The sequence below is a fragment of the Carassius gibelio genome, chromosome A2 (genome assembly GCF_023724105.1).
Source record: "Carassius gibelio isolate Cgi1373 ecotype wild population from Czech Republic chromosome A2, carGib1.2-hapl.c, whole genome shotgun sequence".
In the NCBI taxonomy this organism is placed as follows: Eukaryota; Metazoa; Chordata; class Actinopteri; order Cypriniformes; family Cyprinidae; genus Carassius; species Carassius gibelio.
Window position 1 is genome coordinate 26,400,424 of NC_068372.1, and position 20,019 is coordinate 26,420,442.

Genomic DNA, 20,019 nt, shown 5'->3' on the forward strand with positions numbered 1-20,019 from the left:
TCATAATCATTCCAAAATGTACCGTCCAACATCTTTGGACCTCATGGGAAACTGTAGGAACTGATAAAGTCTTGTTTGCAGGATATAATTGTCCCATTTTATTACAAAACAATTCACAGGGCATTTTCATTGTCTACGTGAGTCAGTATAAATATGCCTAGGCTGTTCTCTAAATTCTTTGTCTGTCTCACACAGGTGAATATGAGCACTGAATGTGTGCGCGCCATCATGAAGATGACATACTGTCCTCACTGTAGTGGCATGGCCTTTGCCAAACCCTGCTCAAACTACTGTAAGAATGTCATGAAGGGCTGCCTCGCCAATCAAGCAGATCTGGACTCTGAGTGGAGGAACTTGGCAGGTAGGCGGGACCAAGATGGAGCCTTAAGAGAGCAACATTCGGGTTGTGGAAGTACAAATTCCATTCATTTTTCCATACATTCATGACATAAAGACTTTGTGTTTATGTGTAGATACTATGCTGGAAGTAGTTGACAAACTGAGCCGGCCTTACAGTGTGGATTCGGTGGTTCTGTCTCTGCCAAAACGCATTGCTGAAGCTATTCTCTACATGCAAGACAACCTCAACACGTTCAACAATAAGGTCAGTGCTACACTATAGACCTGTCTGAAAAGACCTAACCTTTGAGATATTAAATCATAAATAGATCCCATGTCCTCAACAATTATGATCCTAAAAATGTGTTAAACTTCTTCTCATGGAATCGTGAGCTAGAGTTAACCAGAACCCTTTCCTGTTCTTCAGGTGTTTCAAGCATGTGGTTCTCCTGCTCAGAGCTCCAAATCTGAGGACCAGATCAAGCGAGGGAGAAACGCAGCAGAAGAAGTGAGCGGCACCCCAGGAGCCCAGCTGGAGAAACTGGTGAGTGTTTGCATGGTGTGCAGTTTTTGCTTCAGGACCCTGCTTTACATCGGAAATATACAAATATCAATTGCCTCTATATCTCCCAATATTATGTTTTAGTAAAATGGTATTTAAATGCTTAGTTGTCAAATTTAAGCTCTGTCGATTTTATTGTGGAGGGAAAAACATATAATGCTATGCCATACAGTGATTACATTTTAATATGTGATTGATGAAAGACACGTGAACCATGATGTAAAGTGATACTAAAGGGCCTTTTACTTGCTAAAAAGAATAAACAATCAATCAGACCAAAGAAGAGATGTAGTAGATTGTGTACAACAAGTTTTTCAGTAAACATTTGATAATTTGCTTATCAAATATGACACAATAGGCTTTATAGGGTTAATATTTCTGTGAACTGCACAGGCTCAATAATGTTTAAAATGATAAATGTCAGCATATTCTGACTGAGTAGGAACATTTTGTAAATGCATAAACAACAGCTGAAGTGTTATTTATTTTATTATTTGTAATTAGAAATATTTATTCAGTGCTGTCTATGTTTGTGATATCCCATTTTCTTTCTCTCAGTTATCCGATGTGTCCAGAATGTTGAGGGATATCATGCAGTACTGGGTCCATTTGCCCAGAAAACTGTGTGTGGATCGCGATTCTGGCCCGAGTGAAACAGACAAATGTTGGAACGGAATGAATGTGGCTAGGTAAATGCACATAAACAACTCATTCAACCTCATTCATGCACAGTGACTACAGGATTATTTTATACCAGCCTTATAGTACAAAATCTGCAGCTTTTCAAAAGCCAGGGAGCATAGATATCACTTATCAATCACGAAACAGATCACATGCATCTTTCGTGTTGTGTTGTGTTCTGTCAGTTATCTGCCAGAAGTGATGGGAGACGGGCTGGCCAGTCAGATCAATAATCCTGAGGTGGAGATTGACATTACCAAACCAGACATGGCTGTACGCAATCAGATCATGCAGCTTAGGATAATGATCAACCGACTAACGTATGCCATCAATGGAAATGATGTGGACTTCCAGGACACCAGTAAGTATACACATACTGTACACTTGGAGTCTTTCACAAATAAATTAATACTTTTATTCAGCAAGTAACAGCGCAGACATTTATCATGTTAGAAAACATTTCCAGTTATTTGAAATAAAGGCATTTCGTTTGAACTTTTAAGGAATCCTAAAAAAAATATGATTTCCACAGAAATATTAAGCAGCACAACTATTTTTCAGTATTGTTAATAAATATTTCATTTAGGATCATGTGATTGGCCATTAAAGCAATAAATTACATTTGAAATACTTAAATAGAATTTAAATTCAATTCAAAATATTAGTTCGTAGTTCAAGTGTGTAGCGCTGAGACCCTATTGTAATTGTTAGAATGGTCAAGGATCAGCAATATCCATGTAAAACTGATCGTGCAGACCAATAAATACAGACCATATATATATATATATATATATATATATATATATATATATATATATATATATATATATATATAAAACTGTTGAACTTTCCCCATTGGATAGCTTTTAATATGGTAATTTAGAAAATGGGCATTGCCAAATACACCCCAAAGCCTATAAATCCTAAATGAAAACTCAAAACTCCACAAAACTAGGTGAGCACATTTGGCCAGGACAGGATTTAGGGGGACGGGGCCCCTGGGCTTGAGGTTATGTTTGGGCCCTATACCTACAATACAATTGCCCTCAAATATAACTTTATTATGGAGTAACACAAAATACACAAACATATGCTTTGAGGTTCATTAATAGTACAATTAATACGCAACATGTCTTGGCTATAGTCAAAGTTTAAATGTAATATTAAAAATATATTATAATATTATAAACAGGATGGGTTCTGTTTGAGAAACAGCAAGTTAAATGAATGTTAATTCAAAACATCAGCTAACCGTTAGCTGTTAAATGGTAGTTTAACAGAATTAAAACCAGAGTTAGAATTAACTACCGTATTTTCCAGACTATAAGTCACACTTTTTTTTCATAGTTTGGATGGTCCTGCGACTTATAGTCAGGTGCAACTTATTTATCAAAATTAATTTGACATGAACAAAGAGAAATGAACTAAGACAAATGAACCAAGAGAAAAGGGTGCTCTATGCTGTTCAGTGCTCTTGTAGCCTACACTGAAAACATAGAGCGCCCTCTCGTGGCTGTAGACGGTAATGTTTCCTCTTGGTTCATTTGTCTTAGTTCATTTCTCTTGGTTCATGTCAAATAAATTTTGATAAATAAGGTGCACCTGACTATAAGTCGCAGGACCATCCAAACTATGAAAAAAGTGTGACTTATAGTCCAGTGTGACTTATATATGTTTTTTTCATCATCATGACGTACTTTTGGACTGGTGCGAATTATACTCAGGTGCGACTTATAGTCCGAAAAATACGGTACTTGTTTTGCTACAAAAAGAAGGTACACTAAATGATTGATAAAAAAAATAACCAACTATTTCACTTACTAAAATGAGTCTAATTTAAAAAACATCTTCTGGCTATAAAAACGTTAAGTTAACTTAGAAGTGCAGCTATTTAAAGTTAGTTACTCTTAAATCCTGGAATGTAGCTTCATCATTGCTGCGGAACGTTACTGAATTCTGTCTCACTTAAATCTCCTCGTGGTGTTCTTTAGGTGATGATATCAGCGGTTCAGGAAGTGGAATGTGTGCCGGCGATCATTGTTCTCGTGATACACGTTTATCAGCCCCAAACACGGACAAACCCAATGTATACAGCTATCCATCAGAGAAGAAGAAGGTGGTGACTGGAAGAAGCAGCCAGAACCTTCCTTGTGTCAGCCTCTACCTTCTCTCATTGGTCACAGTCTTGCTTAGGCGATAATTACAGGCAATTCCACCAACTGGGACTGAGTACAGGACTAGGTTGGATTGTGGAGGGGCGGGTTTAGTCACATTGCCAAAACAAACATGCAAACATCAACAGAAACCGGCGAATGCATCACTTTTTATTTTGTCTTGAATAAGAAGACCATGGAATATTCTTAGATCTGTGTACTTTTTTGTCTCTTATTTGATATATGACACCCCTAGAGCTGGTCTTTTGCTTGTCTTTATGTCTGTGGTGAAAAAGGTCTCTGCGAATGCGCCAGTCTGTAACAACAGCTATGAAAATCCACCCCAACAAACAAGACATGCTGGTTTTTCCTTATTCAAAAATCATTTAAGATTATATTTATTTATTAATTTAGACCCATAATAATGATAAGACGTCTCTGGCCCCTCAAGCATGAGAATGTCCTTCAACACTCGATCAAAAAACGAACCGTGTGTTCTTCTTATCTTTGTTTTAAAGCTTTTCTGAACATGCAAACAAGCTTAACTGAGTCTTGTTTCATGAAAACCAGCTGTCTCACACTGTCTGTCTCTCTCTTGCGTTTATTGTACTAGTTTTTGCACTCCGCTTTGCAAATGGATTTCAGGGGCCATTTTAAAGAAAACACAAAATGTATTTACTCTGTATGTAAATAAACGTGTACTAACCACAGTCACATTTTCAGTATATCCTTGAGGAGTCTCAGCCGCACTAGAGCAACATTTGGGATGAAACGTTAATGCACCAGAAATGAGAAAGAGACAGATGTGTTTTACGATGCACTCTAATCCATGGGACAGATATACAATGACAGAAAGTGATTTTACACGTGGGAAAAGACAAGCCGGAGAATGAAAGACTTGAAACCGAAGGGTTGTGGAGGGGATTTCCGGACATTGTTAATTTAATATTGATTCAGACCACACAGAGATGTGTTATGTGTGATCGCACTTCAGAGAAAGTGTTACTTTGTAAGTACTCACTATACAAAATATATACGTGTACTCATGCTGCATCCACGACAGATCAGATTAGTTCAGTGAGTCACAGATGTGTGTCTCAAATATTTCTCAGCTCTGCACCCTGCCCTTCGTTAGCAGACAAGTTGGATTGTTTATGGTACACGCACAATGTATGTCAGATGAAGGTAAGAATCATTCTCTATGCAAGTATGTAAACACAAATAACGTTAGTATGTATACTAATATTTTTTGCGTCAATGTAGCGCTATTACACCTTAGTACTCAACGGGGCGATAGAGTTACCATCAAATGTTTGCATTATAAAAATTAAATGTTGTTGTTATTAAGTTAACTATATCTATAAATATGTTTTCCTTTGGACTAACTTGAACTAGCCTGCTAAGCTAAATAGCATGCATGCCTCCCATACTTATGTTACATTATGAAATACACCTAATTTGTTTGGAGTATAGATGGATTGTTAGAATGACTTTACTCAAGGGGGCGATAGAGTTACCATCAAATATTTGCGTTCTTGAATTGAATGTCATGAATGTTGACTGTTGGACCAACTAAACTAGCTTGCTAAGCTAAATTCACTGTGGCTTCATCATGATAGTAGGTAAAATTTTGCTGAAAATGGCTTAATACCCACAATTGTGCACCTTTTGTACTTATGTTACATTATAATATACATTGAAGATAAAGTTTCCAGCATTCCCGTGACCCTACAGATGATAAGAGGACAGGGTGGATAAACTTTCATAATGCAATGTAAAATTAAGCATGGCTAGAAGCATTTGTGTTTTCATACTTGCAAAGAATTTCAGGCTGAAGAGAGAATGACATGTTTCGACCAAGCCTGGGAAGAGCATAATTTTTATGAACTATGCCTTTGTAGAGGTTACAGGAAGTGATGTAATTGTCCTTAATGATGATTAAGGTTGACGCTGGCTCTGCAGATAAAGTGCTTCAGTTTCTGTCACTATGAAGTTGTGTACAGATCTGACCAGGTCAATGAGATGGAGAATAACACCCCCTCCCTTCCAGTTTAGAAATGTTGCACTTTGCATGATGCACACGGCCACATCCGCATGATTACAGCACATGATCCAGGGGTCGATAAAAGAAAAACATCCCACGGCAGTGTTATGGATGGTTGGTTGATCGATTGGATCAGATGTGGTTGGAGAAACGGACCCACGGCACAATTCACCAACTATCTATAGAATGCTCTGACCTGAAATCAGTCTTAACTGTCTTTAGCACGTTTGTTGAACCATTGACAGTTGGTAGTCTGACCCCAGGTCAGGCAAACAGTCCCACCTTTAGGTTCAGTGGTGTAACGGTGGTCGCTCTTTACTGATGAATGTGGCTGATATCGTCAAAATGTGTTGAGAATCGAAATGCATTCTGGTATATACTTTTGTTCCTGTTTTTTTTTTTAAGGTTGTTTGTGTTTAAGGTTGAAATTAGAACATTTTGAAGAGACTGAGGAAATTACTGTCCATTGTTATTGTATGTTCTTTAAAAAGAAAGAGGAGAAACCCTTGTGTCAATTATATAGATCAAAAGATTTTGAAAATGTCTGTGTCATGTTAATTTTGTTCACACACACACACACACACACACTGATGTCACAAATTATATTATAAACACAATTTATTTAAATTGTAAAATGTTTGAATGTAGAAACTTTGAATATCATAGTATTTGATATGATTACAGTTTGTATATATAACCAATATATATATATACAGTACAGTACAGACCAAAAGACCATAATAAAAAAGTGTGAAACAACTGAAAATATGTCATATTCTAGGTTCTTCAAAGTAGCCACCTTTTGCTTTGATTACTGCTTTGCACACTCTTGGCATTCTCTTGATGAGCTTCAAGAGGTAGTCACCTGAAATGGTCTTCCAACAGTCTTGAAGGAGTTCCCTGAGAGATGCTCAGCACTTTTGGTTCTTTTGCCTTCTGTCTGCGGTCCAGCTCACCCCTAAACCATCTCGATTGGGTTCAGGTCCGGTGACTGTGGAGGCCAGGTCATCTACTCTCCTTCTTGGTCAAATAGCCCTTGATGCCTTCAGTGTGACTCTACAATTTTGATAGTCATGAAAATAAAGAAAACTCTTTGAATGAGAAGGAGTGTCCAAACTTTTGGTCTGTACTGTATATGTCCTGTGAAGGTCTGCTCCCTGGGTGCTGCAGCATAAATGGCTGCCCACTGCTCCGGGTGTGTGTTCACTGCATTTAACCCATATTGGATGCATTTGGATGCATTTAACCCATCCAAAGTGTGTGTGCACTTTGGATGGGTTAAATGCAGAGCACGAATTCTGAGTATGGGTCACCATACTTGGCTGTATGTCATGTCACTGAATGTATTTAATATGAACAGTCCTGTGAGACTGAAATTCAAGACCAAAACTACTCCTTTGTGCACATTTACAGTATTTGTGCAATACACAAGACAAGTGTGAAAACCAAGATTCATATTTCAGTGTTACACACCATTTTCTCTTTTATTGCTGAAAACCATCAAAGAACACACATCAACCTTCTTTAAAAAAAAAAAAAAAAAAAAAAATTCCTCTCAGCTATGAGGGTCTGTTCCAATGTTTTCCTCCCTCTCACCTGCTCGTCTCCTGGGTAGAGCCCATCTGTGCCCTCTACACGACTGATGATGTCAACAGCCATTTCCTGTCTAATTGTGCCAGTCTATTCATGCCAGTGTATCTGCTCTGAGATCAGTGTCAGTGCCTCATTGATTATTCTGCATAATCTCATTTGTTCTACAACTCTCTCTCTCTCTCTCTCTCTGTCTGTCTCTCTCTCTCTCGACATGCTTGGCTCATGCGGTTTCTTTCTCTTTCCCTGCTGATCAGGTGGGTCTGTGTTAATTTCACCCAATTGTGGAGGCTGATTACTGGAACAGACATCATTCATATTGTGAGCTGCTCTGCAGAAAGACAAAACTCTTATCTCTCATTCTGGTACTAAAATAGCATCTCATTTCTTCCCAAAACACACAGACGCCACGCTCAGTACAGCAGATGGACAATTTTTACATTAAGAAACATAGGGTTTTATATACATTCATTTTGTTTCCACAAAACAAAGCCTTGACCTAGGCAAATAACTTGGCAAATAAATTCAAACCGGCAAATCCTCAAATAGGGATCGAACATAGAAAAGTGCATCTCTTTTTCCATGTAATTTCAGATTTTTAGATACAGTATGTTTAATTGGCTTGTTTTTCTAGCTGTCTCTGGCTGTTCCTTACAAGTAAATACCATTTTTGTACTGTTGTTTTGTACATGTACTGTGTTACTGCCATGGTATTTTACTAATTCTAAGAACATCAGGGTAATAGTTTTCTTGTTTTGTGCAAATGATAATAATGGTTTACTTAAAGTCCTAAAGTGTTATTTACTTGAGCGCATGTTTCTAGAGAACTGAAACAGGACAAAGGCCCAACAAATCTGCTTGTTAAATTCCAATTGCATCACATATCATGCTTTCGGACACTATTTGAACTACCCTGTAAATTCCACAGTGTATAAATATTTTGACCATACATTGCCATGCTATATATCAAAGTATACCATTCTGCATAACTGCAGTAAATGATCAATCATTGTATAAAGAGCTTTATGAGGATTGCGGCTGCTTCATCGCTTGAACCTGACATTTCTTTCCACACCCCACATAGAGGCCTGCGGCCCAGCTTCATATTGGTGTGTTTGAAGCAAATTTCTTTTATGTGACATGAAGGCCCTGCTGCATGTCCCTCACTTTGATGAAATCTGGTCAGCAGGCAATGCGATGCACATCCTCTTTTTCCTGTGTGCTTAGAACGCCCCGCATCCGCTTCCGCTGTCTTCCTCCAGATTGATACCAGGCAGACTCCCCATGAAACAAAAGCTTCAATGTGACAATGTGTCATCCTCTGTGTTTATTTTGCAGAGCGATGGATGTCTGTAGGAAGATCTGAAGCGTATCACTTTCTACCTCCAGATGGATGATGGTTAATAATGAGACAATGTGCACGTCCAACATCAACAGCACTGTATCCCTCATCTGAGATTCCTCTCGTGTTTGTGAAGCCACCGGCTAGAAATAAAATGCCATACGGTTCTTATTTGGGCTCTTAAGAGCGAGTCCAAAGGTTATTTTATTGTATCTGTGGTTCAAGTGCTGCATATCTTTCCGATGTTCTTCCATCTCTGTAAAACATTCCTTTCACGCTAGACTAAATTGACCATTGCTGTTATTTATCCGCATCAGCAAACTCTTCACTGATTCATAGCATTTCATATTAGCATGGCCTTGACCTTGCTGACAGAATGAAAATCTTTTCAAATATTTTGTGCAGTGTCTTCGGGAACACTGTAAACCACAAGTTTATTGCTTATTTTTCCTGAAATATGTCACTAAAGGCTAGACAAGAAAGTTACAGTCTGACTGTTTCCAGGCCTAATTTTGGGTGCTGTTTTCTTGAAGATTTTTTTTAAAAGCTACCCTTCACTTTCCCACACACACTGGGGTTTGTAATACCTTGAATTAACTTGTTTTTTAAACAAGACATATAGCATAGACAGTAGGTTGTTTTGGGTAACTCAAGCTAAGTTAACTCGTCACTAAAGTAAAAAAAATAAAAATAAAATAAAAAGTCCATACATATTCCCTTTTCAATGTAAATTATTGCCTTATTAACATCTCCTCAAAATAATCTTCAGTATCATTGCTGTTCGCAGCAAAAAGGCAGGATGAGCTAGATGACAAAGCTTAATGCAAGGGTTAAGCGATTTGAACAAACCTCCCCTGAATCTCTTTTGTGCTGTTGTTTGTTTGTAGCCTATATGCTGTTTTATAGTTATTAGCAGGTCATAAAGTGGAGGAAATACTATACAGTAGATCTAAAAACTGTAGATTTGTAGACATGTAAATGTCAAGGAACAGTTTATTTTTGACGAATCAATTCAAAGATTAAGTGATTCCCTCATAACCCGTAAAAACGATCGTTTGCCGCCATCTGCAGGCGTAAATATGTAATACAAATCCTCACTGAACTAAACTTTAAAGGCATATTTTTGAAGAACATAATGAAAAGACCTGAGTCAGTGGAAAATTCGAATCAAAACCATGGCTAATTTTTGGTTATACGTTTTTTTTTTTGTAGTAAGATGATGGTTAATTTTCGTAGGGGAACTCTTTCTCAGCAGGCCTTTCCAATAGCCTACTTGCATCGCATGTATTCAGAATAAACCTAAAAAAGTTTTTAAGTCTGATGTATTTCAAGCCTTAAAGTTGAAGTGAGTTTGTCTACCTTTAACAATAAAATACACATGAGGCAAACCACTGGAACAATTTAGTAATTATTATTGAAGCTGTGAGGTCAAAAGTCGAAATCCTGTTTTTCTTGTTAATTAAAAAGAAAGAAAGAAAGAAAGAAAGAAAGAAAGAAAGAAAGAAAGAAAGAAAGAAATGAAATACTGCGTCTTATTATGCGTTGCTGATTTAAAAAAAATAAATGCAGATTCTAAGTTTTTAGAAATTCTATTGGAAATTAAAACGTTTTTAAATATTAGACATTTAATTAGCATTTGCTGCCATCCAGTGGTTATTTAATATAAAGGATTTTTTTTGTATTCAAACTAAAATATCCATGGCATTCTGTTTATTTCTACACAAATAATAACAATGATAATAATACAGCATTTTATATTATTATTATTATTTCAGGGTACCCCATATTACCCAATAGACATTATTTAGGGTGATATTTAACATCAGCCACATGTGTTGTTCACAGTGCAGGTGTTTTGAAAGCATTCTACTACTCTCTCTTGTCTCTCCTGGCTTTAAGACTTTAACATCCCACCTCTTAAAGACATTTGGAGGAGAGAACCCGACGAGGAGAGAGTCTGAGCTTCTCAGATAATTGTAAGGTTGGCCTACATTCCAACTCGCTTGCTTGGTGTGGTACTGGGTCACTTCACACAAAGATAATCAATTCCACCGGCTCTGATGGAGTGGAGCAGGTTAAAGTCTTGTATATATATTTTTACGACAGACAAAAAAAAAACAGAAAACAGTTTTTTTTTTTTTTTTTTTTATTGCCCCATATACACTCACCTAAAGGACTAGGAACACCTGTTCAATTTCTCATTAATGCAATTATAATCAACCAATCACATGGCGGTTGCTTTTGGTCAAGACAATCTCCTGAACTCCAAACTGAATGTCAGAATGGGAAAGAAAGGTGATTTTAAGCAATTTTGAGCGTGGCATGGTTGTTGGTGCCAGACGGGCCGGTCTGAGTATTTCACAATCTGCTCAGTTACTGGGATTTTCACGCACAACCATTTCTAGGGTTTACAAAGAATGGTGTGAAAAGGGAAAAACATCCAGTATGCGGCAGTCCTGTGGGCGAAAATGACTTGTTGATGCTAGAGGTCAGAGGGGAATGGGACGACTGATTTAAGCTGATAGAAGAGCAACTTTAACTGAAATAATCACTCGTTACAACCGAGGTATGCAGCAAAGCATTTGTGAAGTCACAACACGCACAACCTTGGGCTACAACAGCAGAAGACCCCACCGGGTACCACTCATCTCCACTACAAATAGGAAAAAGAGGCTACAATTTGCACAAGCTCACCAAAATTGGACAGTTGAAGACTGGAAAAATGTTGCCTGGTCTGATGAGTCTCGATTTCTGTTGAGACATTCAGATGGTAGAGTCAGAATTTGGCATAAACAGAATGAGAAGATGGATCCATCATGTCTTGTTACCACTAGGCTGGCTGGTGGTGGTGGTGGTGTAATGGTGTGGGGGATGTTTTCTTGGCACGCTTTAGGCCCCTTAATGCCAATTGGGCATCGTTTAAATGCCACTGCCTACCTGAGCATTGTTTCTGACCATGTCCGTCCCTTTATGACCACCATGTACCCATCCTCTGATGGCTACTTCCAGCAGGATAATGCACCATGTCACAAAGCTGGAATCATTTCAAATTGGTTTCTTGAACATGACAATGAGTTCACTGTACTAAAATGGCCCCCACAGTCACCAGATCTCAACCCAATAGAGCATCTTTGGGATGTGGTGGAACGGGAGCTTCGTGCCTTCAGCACAAATCTCCATCAACTGCAAGATGCTATCCTATCAATATGGGCCAACATTTCTAAAGAATGCTTTCAGCACCTTGTTGAATCAATGTCACGTAGAAGTAAGGCAGTTCTGAAGGTGAAAGGGGGTCAAACACAGTATTAGTATGGTGTTCCTAATAGTCCTTTAGGTGAGTGTATAGTCTTACAAAGAGCAACAAAAATGGCTCAATGTTGCAGTGACCACCTTATTTTATAGAGAATTTTAACAGTTAAACATCATGTGCAAATCAGACTCAGACCATGATTTGTCTGTGTATTTGTCCTTATATCAGAATTTCAGACAGTTGTGTGAATCTGAATAATTGATTAATGAAAATAAATACATTTAAAAAAATGTAAAAAATCAACACAAAAGAATCAGGCGTTTGTAGCCAAGGAGACTTGGGGTGAATGCTAACATTTTCACATTAAATTTCAGTCTGTTTCATAAACACAGTTTTCAAATGACTTGGAATATATATTATAGGAGCTACTTTTATGTGGTTTGTGTCTTTTTTGAAGCTTGAAAGATACAGTCTCCTTTGTTATCACATGAGACATTTCTCCTTTTGTGCTCATGAATAGAAAGAATGACACATTTGGAATTGAAACTGTGAGCTTCAATTCTTCACCTGTCCATTGGTAGGCAGTAAAGCACATGGCTTATGAAGGGCAGTTTTTGCAGAACTGATGGAATAAACAAAAGAAAACTAGTGTAGAGAGTCTACTGCACTAACAAGGGTTTGTTTTTGTTTTTTTTACTTTATATATTTTTTGTAGTATCATTGTATGTTTTGAAATACATATAAATCTAGTACACATACTACCATATGGGGTTGTTAAGGTGTGTGTGTGTGTGTGTGTGTGTTTTCAGAGTTCACACTTATGCTCACCAAGGCTACATTTATTTGATCAAAACAGTAATATTGTGAAATAATGTTAGAATTTACAATACATGTTTTATATTTTAATACATTTTAAAGTCATTTCATTAATTCCCGTGATGCATTGTTGATTTTCCAGCATCATTACTCCTGTTTTCAGTGTCACATGAAATAATTCTAATATGCTGATTTGCTGTGGAAATTGTTTGTGGAAATTGACTCATTTTTATGAATAGAACATTTAACAACATTTATTTGAAATAACAAACATACATGTCTTAACTAATAAACTCAATGCATCCTTATTGAATAAAATGATTGCTTTCTTTAAAATATATGTTTTATTTTATATTTCAAGGTATGAGCAGTGTGTACTTTTTGAGTGTAAAAACCCTGAGAGACACACTCAACCTGAGTTCAGTTCATTCAGAAGAGGAAATCATGTCATATTTTAATATTATTCAATAAAATCCTGAATCCAATTATATGTGGGGGTGTTTGAGGGCATTATACCAGGGAGACAGGTTATCATAGGAGAAAGGATGTGAGTTAGATGTAATTCTCAGCAATCCTGGAGAACGTTCTAGATTCCAGAACATTTTACTGTAGCCATGCTGAAGTGTGTGAGAGAGGAAGCTTCAAGCTTCATCTGAATAAATAAAGAAATAAAATAAAAACACAAGCCTTGATGGCTTCCCTTAAAGGGGGGGGTGAAATGCTCGTTTTCACTCAATCTCCTGTTAATCTTGAGTACCTATAGAGTAGTACTGCATCCTTCATAACTCCAAAAAGTCTTTAGTTTTATTATATTCATAAGAGAAAGATAGTCTGTACCGATTTTTCCCGGAAAAACACGACCGGCTGGAGGCGTGACGTGTGGGCGGAGCTAAAGAATCACGAGCGCCAGTAGGCTTTTGCGTTGAGAGTGTTTGGAAGCTGTGACACCGTGAGGACATGGCTACCAGTCAGATTCAGCGTATATTTATGATCCAGAATCAGATCCAGAGGCTGAAATTTAACAAGAGCAGCATCAGCAACGACGTCTCTTTGTGGTATGAACTGAAACTGTATATATTTGCTTAGCGGTTTTGGAAAATGACTAAGTTCCACTTTGTCGTCTTTTTTTTTTTGTACAAGCTGTACATGTGGAAAGTGCAGTTTGATGACAACATCGCATGTTGTTTACTTGATGTGCTTACGCGCCGATAGCTAAGTTAACAACACAGAGATATTTGAAGCAGTTTTACTCACCGCCTGCAGTTCCAACACACGATCGTGACCCTTTTTCATTGGGACTGCATTATCCTTAAGAAATAAACGATACTCAAATCCGTCGTCAAACTGGGCCTTGTTTGTAAAACAAGCATCTTCGAAATGCAGGGAACAAACACTTGCACAACTCCGTTGATGCTCTGTAAAAATAAACTCCATCCACTGGTCCCTTAATGCTGTTTCTCTTTTGGTAATCTGTGCAGGGTTGTCTTGCCCTGGCAACCAAAAACACACTCCTTTTATGACATTTCACGACGCTCTCGCTCTGATCAGTGAATGCCTGTTGTGCTCTCAGTGCTGTGCTATACGGGAGCGCGCGCTCTTCCGGCAGAAGTGCCTTAGGACCCATATAAGGAAATTCCGCTCCATCTAACGTCACACAGAGCCATACTCGAAAAAAAAACTTTCCGAAACTTGTGACAAACCGGAAGGAGTATTTTTGGAACAGTAATACTCCTTCAAACGTACAACTTAATTTTTGAAACTTTGTCCATGTTTAGCATGGGAATCCAACTCTTTAATAGTGTAAAAAACTCAGTATGCATGAAATAGCATTTCACCCCCCCTTTAAGCAACATCTTATACCATACATCTCAAAACACTGCCCAGCCAGTGTAAAAATAGCTAGTCCTTATTTAAGAGAATCTGTATCATATTGAAATAAAGTCATTGCAGAGGAACATTGTTAAATGCACTCATAAAACTGCTTTTCATTAGCAACCTGCAAAAATCATTATGAAATGAAGCAAAGCATTACTTAATTTTTAATGCTGCTTAAATCCTCACTGAAAAACAATGCATGGACATTTGCAAATAATAAAGTACTAAAATAAAAAAGTCAGTTTAAACTAGGCAGAAACTGGATAAAGATTTTGAATAAATGTTCAATCTCCTGGCAGTCGGATCATTTAGTTGATGGAGGAAACAAATGTGCTTTTGACACTTTGGTAAAAGTTGAATGTGTTGCACTGTGGGATGCCGTTTTCAAATGTAGTTCCAGAAAAGTGCATAATCAGACTCAGAGGAGTCTTAAACCCATTAAGCGAGTTGGCATAAACTCTGTAAAGAAAGAAATTGCAATGCAAATACACTTTCAGTCAGATACTGTTACACACACCCATTTAAGGTCTAATCTGAAATCAGCTTGGTTCCATTAAGGAGGTTATAATCAATAAAAAAAAAATCCATTACAACACAATATTCTTTATTTCAGGTGTGTTTTCTTATTATTTACAAAATTAAGGATACGGATGAGTGTGTGGAATAACTCTGTAATGCATTTCATTTTACTCCCCAAATACTTATTGATCAACCTGGTGGAGTGCAACAGAACTAAGTCAATATTCCATATTCCAAAGCTACCCTGCATTTCTTATCTGACCAGTAAAAAAGAGAAAGTGTCAGGTGAAGTCAGAAACGCTCTGGTGCAGCGAGGATACCACAACTGCATTAACCTGCAACCATTGTCAGGATCTTGGTAAGGGAGGAACTCAGGTGCAGACAGGGATTCTCCAACAAAGGGTTTATTACAAAAAGGGGAAACAAAAACCCACGAGGGGGAAAACACGGAGCAAGGTAAAGACTAAATAACTAAAACAGGACTGGACTGACAAGATAAACAAGGACTCTAAATACTAACTATAAACAAACACTCACGGTAATACAAACACTTCTTAAGGAACAATCACAGAGTGGAACAATCACAGGTACAAATCTCAATGACAATGAACCGACACAAGACAGAGCACACTAGGAGATCTAAATAGGGGTACTAATCAAGACACGACAGGTGTTACAGATAGGACAATCAAGACACGACTAGGTTAACAAGGGGGGCGGGGCAAGGGAACGAGACAACACAAGCACATGGCCCAAAGACAAGGCCATGCGCTTGTACACAAAACAAGGGTCTGCCATGATCCTGCCTCAAGACTAGGAAAAATCAATGACACGAGGGCAGAATCATGACAGAACCCCTCCCTTAAGGAGCGGCTTCCAGACGCTCCTCAAGGGAACATCAAACACGGGACATGACTGACATGACAGACTGGGACACAGACACAAACCAACAAGACATGACAAATAATAACAAAGGCAAACATGAATACACAATGGCAGGGTTAGGGTGACATATCAAAAAAAACAAACAGGGAAGGGGAGGGGGTGGGACCACAAAGTTCATGGGGGACAGACCAGGGTGAGTGGGTGGGGCAGGAGTTTTAGGAGGACGGGACGAAGGCTGACGACGAGGGGTCCGGGCAGGTCTGGGTGGGGAGAGGTCTCTGGACAACTGACAGAGGACCTGACAGGGGCAGACACAGGACGCGGGGCAACACTTACGGGAACACTTACAGCACGGGGAGACAACATCAACAGGGCACGGGGAGACAACATCTACAGGGCACGGGGAGACGACAGGACACGGGGATACAACATCTACTGGACACGGGGGGACAACATCTACTGGACACGGGGGGACCACAGGACACGGGGGGACATTAACGGGACACGGGGGGACATTAACGGGACACGGGGCCACATCAACAGGACACGGGGCCACATCAACAGGACACGGGGCCACATCAACAGGACACGGGGCCACATCAACAGGACACGGGGAGACAACGGCTGGACATTTGGGACTTCTGGGGACAGGGTCAGGGGACAAGACAGGACTGACGGGGATTTCTAAAATTTGGACAAGACGGGACAAATAATCAGAAAATGCTTTAGCAGCTAGGACAATTGGCATCTCCTTATGAGATGAAACCGACTGTACAAGAGTCTTTGCTGCAGAGTCGGCCGCGGCTCTCTCCTCCGCTCTCACGACTGCCGACTTGCATACAGCTTTCTTTCCCGGCTCGGGCACGCTAGCGCTCACTGCTGCTGGCTCGGGCACGCTCACTGCTGCTGGCTCGGGCACGCTCACTGCTGCTGGGTCGGGCACGCTAGCGCTCTCCGCTGCTGGCACGGGCACGCCCACCACTGCTGGTACGGGCACGCCAGTGCTCTCCGCTGCTGGCACGGGCACGCCAGCGCTCTCCGCTGCTGGCACGGGCACGCCAGCGCTCTCCGCTGCTGGCACGGGCACGCCAGCGCTCTCCGCTGCTGGCACGGGCACGCCAGCGCTCTCCGCTGCTGGCACGGGCACGCCAGCGCTCTCCGCTGCTGGCACGGGAGGAAACGGGGTCACAGGACCGGCAGGCCCCCTCTTCCTCCTCTTCCTCCTTGGGCGCGGTGCAGAGACCACAGCTGGGTCAGAGGCGGGTTGGGGGAGTTCGGTCTCTGGCAGGGCTGACTCCGACGATTCCGAGGCAGACTCCCACGATAACCGTCTCCCTCGCTTCCCGGGGAGACCGACGGGTGTGGGAGGCACCTCAGGACTCGGTGAGGGATGTGCCTGATCCCCCAGAGTGGCCACGGCCAGGATACGACCCTCTGGAACCGTTGGCAGCTGGGTAGGTGGGGACCTCTGGGGCTCCTCCTCTCGCCCGCTCGCTCCGGAACGACCTCCCCTGGTCCCCCGGAACACCACAAGGCGAGAGCCCTCAAAACAATCTCGCTTGCTGGCTGACAACATCCAGTATTGCCTCCTGTCTGCTGAGTTCCCTTTTGGTCGGTTCATTCTGTCAGGATCTTGGTAAGGGAGGAACTCAGGTGCAGACAGGGATTCTCAAACAAAGGGTTTATTACAAAAAGGGGAAACAAAAACCCACGAGGGGGAAAACACGGAGCAAGGTAAAGACTAAATAACTAAAACAGGACTGGACTGACAAGATAAACAAGGACTCTAAATACTAACTATAAACAAACACTCACGGTAATACAAACACTTCTTAAGGAACAATCACAGAGTGGAACAATCACAGGTACAAATCTCAATGACAATGAACCGACACAAGACAGAGCACACTAGGAGATCTAAATAGGGGTACTAATCAAGACACGACAGGTGTTACAGATAGGACAATCAAGACACGACTAGGTTAACAAGGGGGGCGGGGCAAGGGAACGAGACAACACAAGCACATGGCCCAAAGACAAGGCCATGCGCTTGTACACAAAACAAGGGTCTGCCATGATCCTGCCTCAAGACTAGGAAAAATCAATGACACGAGGGCAGAATCATGACAACCATCCATCCAGCTGTTTCACTGGAAACATTGACCTTTAAAGCTAGGGCACACATATGTAAGCATATTATGCAGAACATAAAATATGCCTATACTATTTAACGATATTATGAAAAAATAAAAATACTATGAAAACCCCAAATTAAGTGAAGTGAAGTTTGGCCAAGTGCAGTACGCTGTCCCATACTGGGAATTAATGCTCTGCATTTAACCCATCCAAGTGCACACACACAGTAGTGAACACACACACACCGTGAACATACACACGCGCCTGTGGAGCAGATGGGGGTTTGGTGCCTTGCTCTAGTGTAAAGCGATACATTAAACATAACATTTTATTTATATTTTAGAAGTAATGTCAATGTAAGTAGTGTAGTGTTTAAAATGTATATTAATATATTTAAAAGTACAAAAAAAGTCATTTAAGACAGTACATGTATACGTCATATTTTACTTTTATATATACATGTAAAATGTATGTTTAATTTTTATATTTAAATATTGTGTAAAAAAAAAAAATGCAATATTTGAATGAACTTTACCTCTGCAACAAGATTTTTATATTACCCAGGCTCTGGAGGCAGGGAGCAATAGAACTGATTAGCCAGTAATAAAAAGGAAGATTTATTGTAAAGTAAATGATTCTTAACTTGTCATGGTGACATACTGTATGAATTAATAAAGATGGACAGTGTCTTCTAGGAACATGCCAATCATTTCTTTCAGATACCAATCATCAGTAGACTTCATTGCTCCAGACAAAATCTGTGGCCAACCGAAAGCAAGATGTGAAAATGAGAGGCAAATTATGTATTTACATCTGACTGGCATAAACAAATTACACTCTGAGGGCGATGAGTTCAGGGACAGGTACTCATATCAGCAGTCACTGAAGCAAATTGTGTTTTGGCTGAATATTCGCTGGCACAGATATGGATTACGACAGGTTATTTGTGATGCTAAACGTCCCTTAGGACAAAGTGTTTGCTGATATATTTCAATAAGGAGACAAGGATGTGCTACATTTGTGTCTGCGATGGGGCCTTTCCAGCGTGTCTGCGGTTTCGATTTGCATTCCCTAATGCTGCTGTTTGCTTTCCGGATTCCTGGAACACAAACTCACCTCCACCTCCCACCACTGTCAGCCGACAGGCCACGGATCACTCCCTCACTCAGACTGAACCCCTTGTCCCCCACACACACATACATACATTTTGATTGGCCCATCCATCAGGTCTCCAACACGCACTGAATCCAGGGACTGTGGGGAAAATGAAAAATCATTGACTGGGAAATTGGCAAGTAACAGGACCTCACTGCAGTTTAACAAGATCTCAACACAATTTGATAGTGAGTCAGAGTCTATGGGGTGGGGGCTTTGAGGGGGTGTTAATCGAGTCTGTCTTTGTGGTCCTGTTTTAAATATCAAATCAAGTATGAAAATGAGCAGATGGCTTTAAAATATTAAGAAGATTAAAACAAAGAGTGTAATGACTGACCAAGAGCTGATTCTCCGCTGCATGTATAAAATGATGCAATCATACAATGCTTATTATCGGTGCATGCAATTTGTAACATGCATGAAAGCATCAGAACAATGGAACGTTCCTTTCCCATTTTACAAATGACAACTGTTTTGACGGTGCAACAGTATTGCAGAAAATATAATACCTATATTTTTATATTTTTTTATAAAGTTCTGGGTGGTTGTTATGGTGTCCAGGGTGGTTGCCAGGGTGTTATGGGAGGTTGCTAAGACTTTGTTAAAGGACATAAGGACATAACCTGTTTGCTGAAAAGTAATAGCACATCTCTCCTCAACAAGCCATATGAT

The 20,019-nt window shown here is 39.9% G+C and overlaps 1 protein-coding gene across 2 annotated transcripts in view; it reads left to right on the forward strand.

The window, feature by feature from the left end:
- Positions 1-6,320, forward strand: part of LOC127935162 (glypican-1) — a 54,449-nt gene extending 48,129 nt beyond the window's left edge. Inside the window, exons 4-10 of one of the 2 annotated variants that reach the window (XR_008147998.1) lie at positions 196-361; positions 474-604; positions 767-883; positions 1,460-1,590; positions 1,768-1,943; positions 3,574-5,405; positions 5,444-6,320. Coding sequence is in view for 1 of the 2 variants with exons in the window: in XM_052532797.1 (XP_052388757.1) it covers positions 196-361; positions 474-604; positions 767-883; positions 1,460-1,590; positions 1,768-1,943; positions 3,574-3,782 (930 nt within the window). In the remaining variant the exon portion in view is untranslated. Of the gene's footprint in view, positions 1-195; positions 362-473; positions 605-766; positions 884-1,459; positions 1,591-1,767; positions 1,944-3,573 lie in introns of both variants that reach the window. The other variant, XM_052532797.1, reaches the window with a different exon arrangement.
- The last annotated feature ends 13,699 nt before the right edge of the window (positions 6,321-20,019 follow it).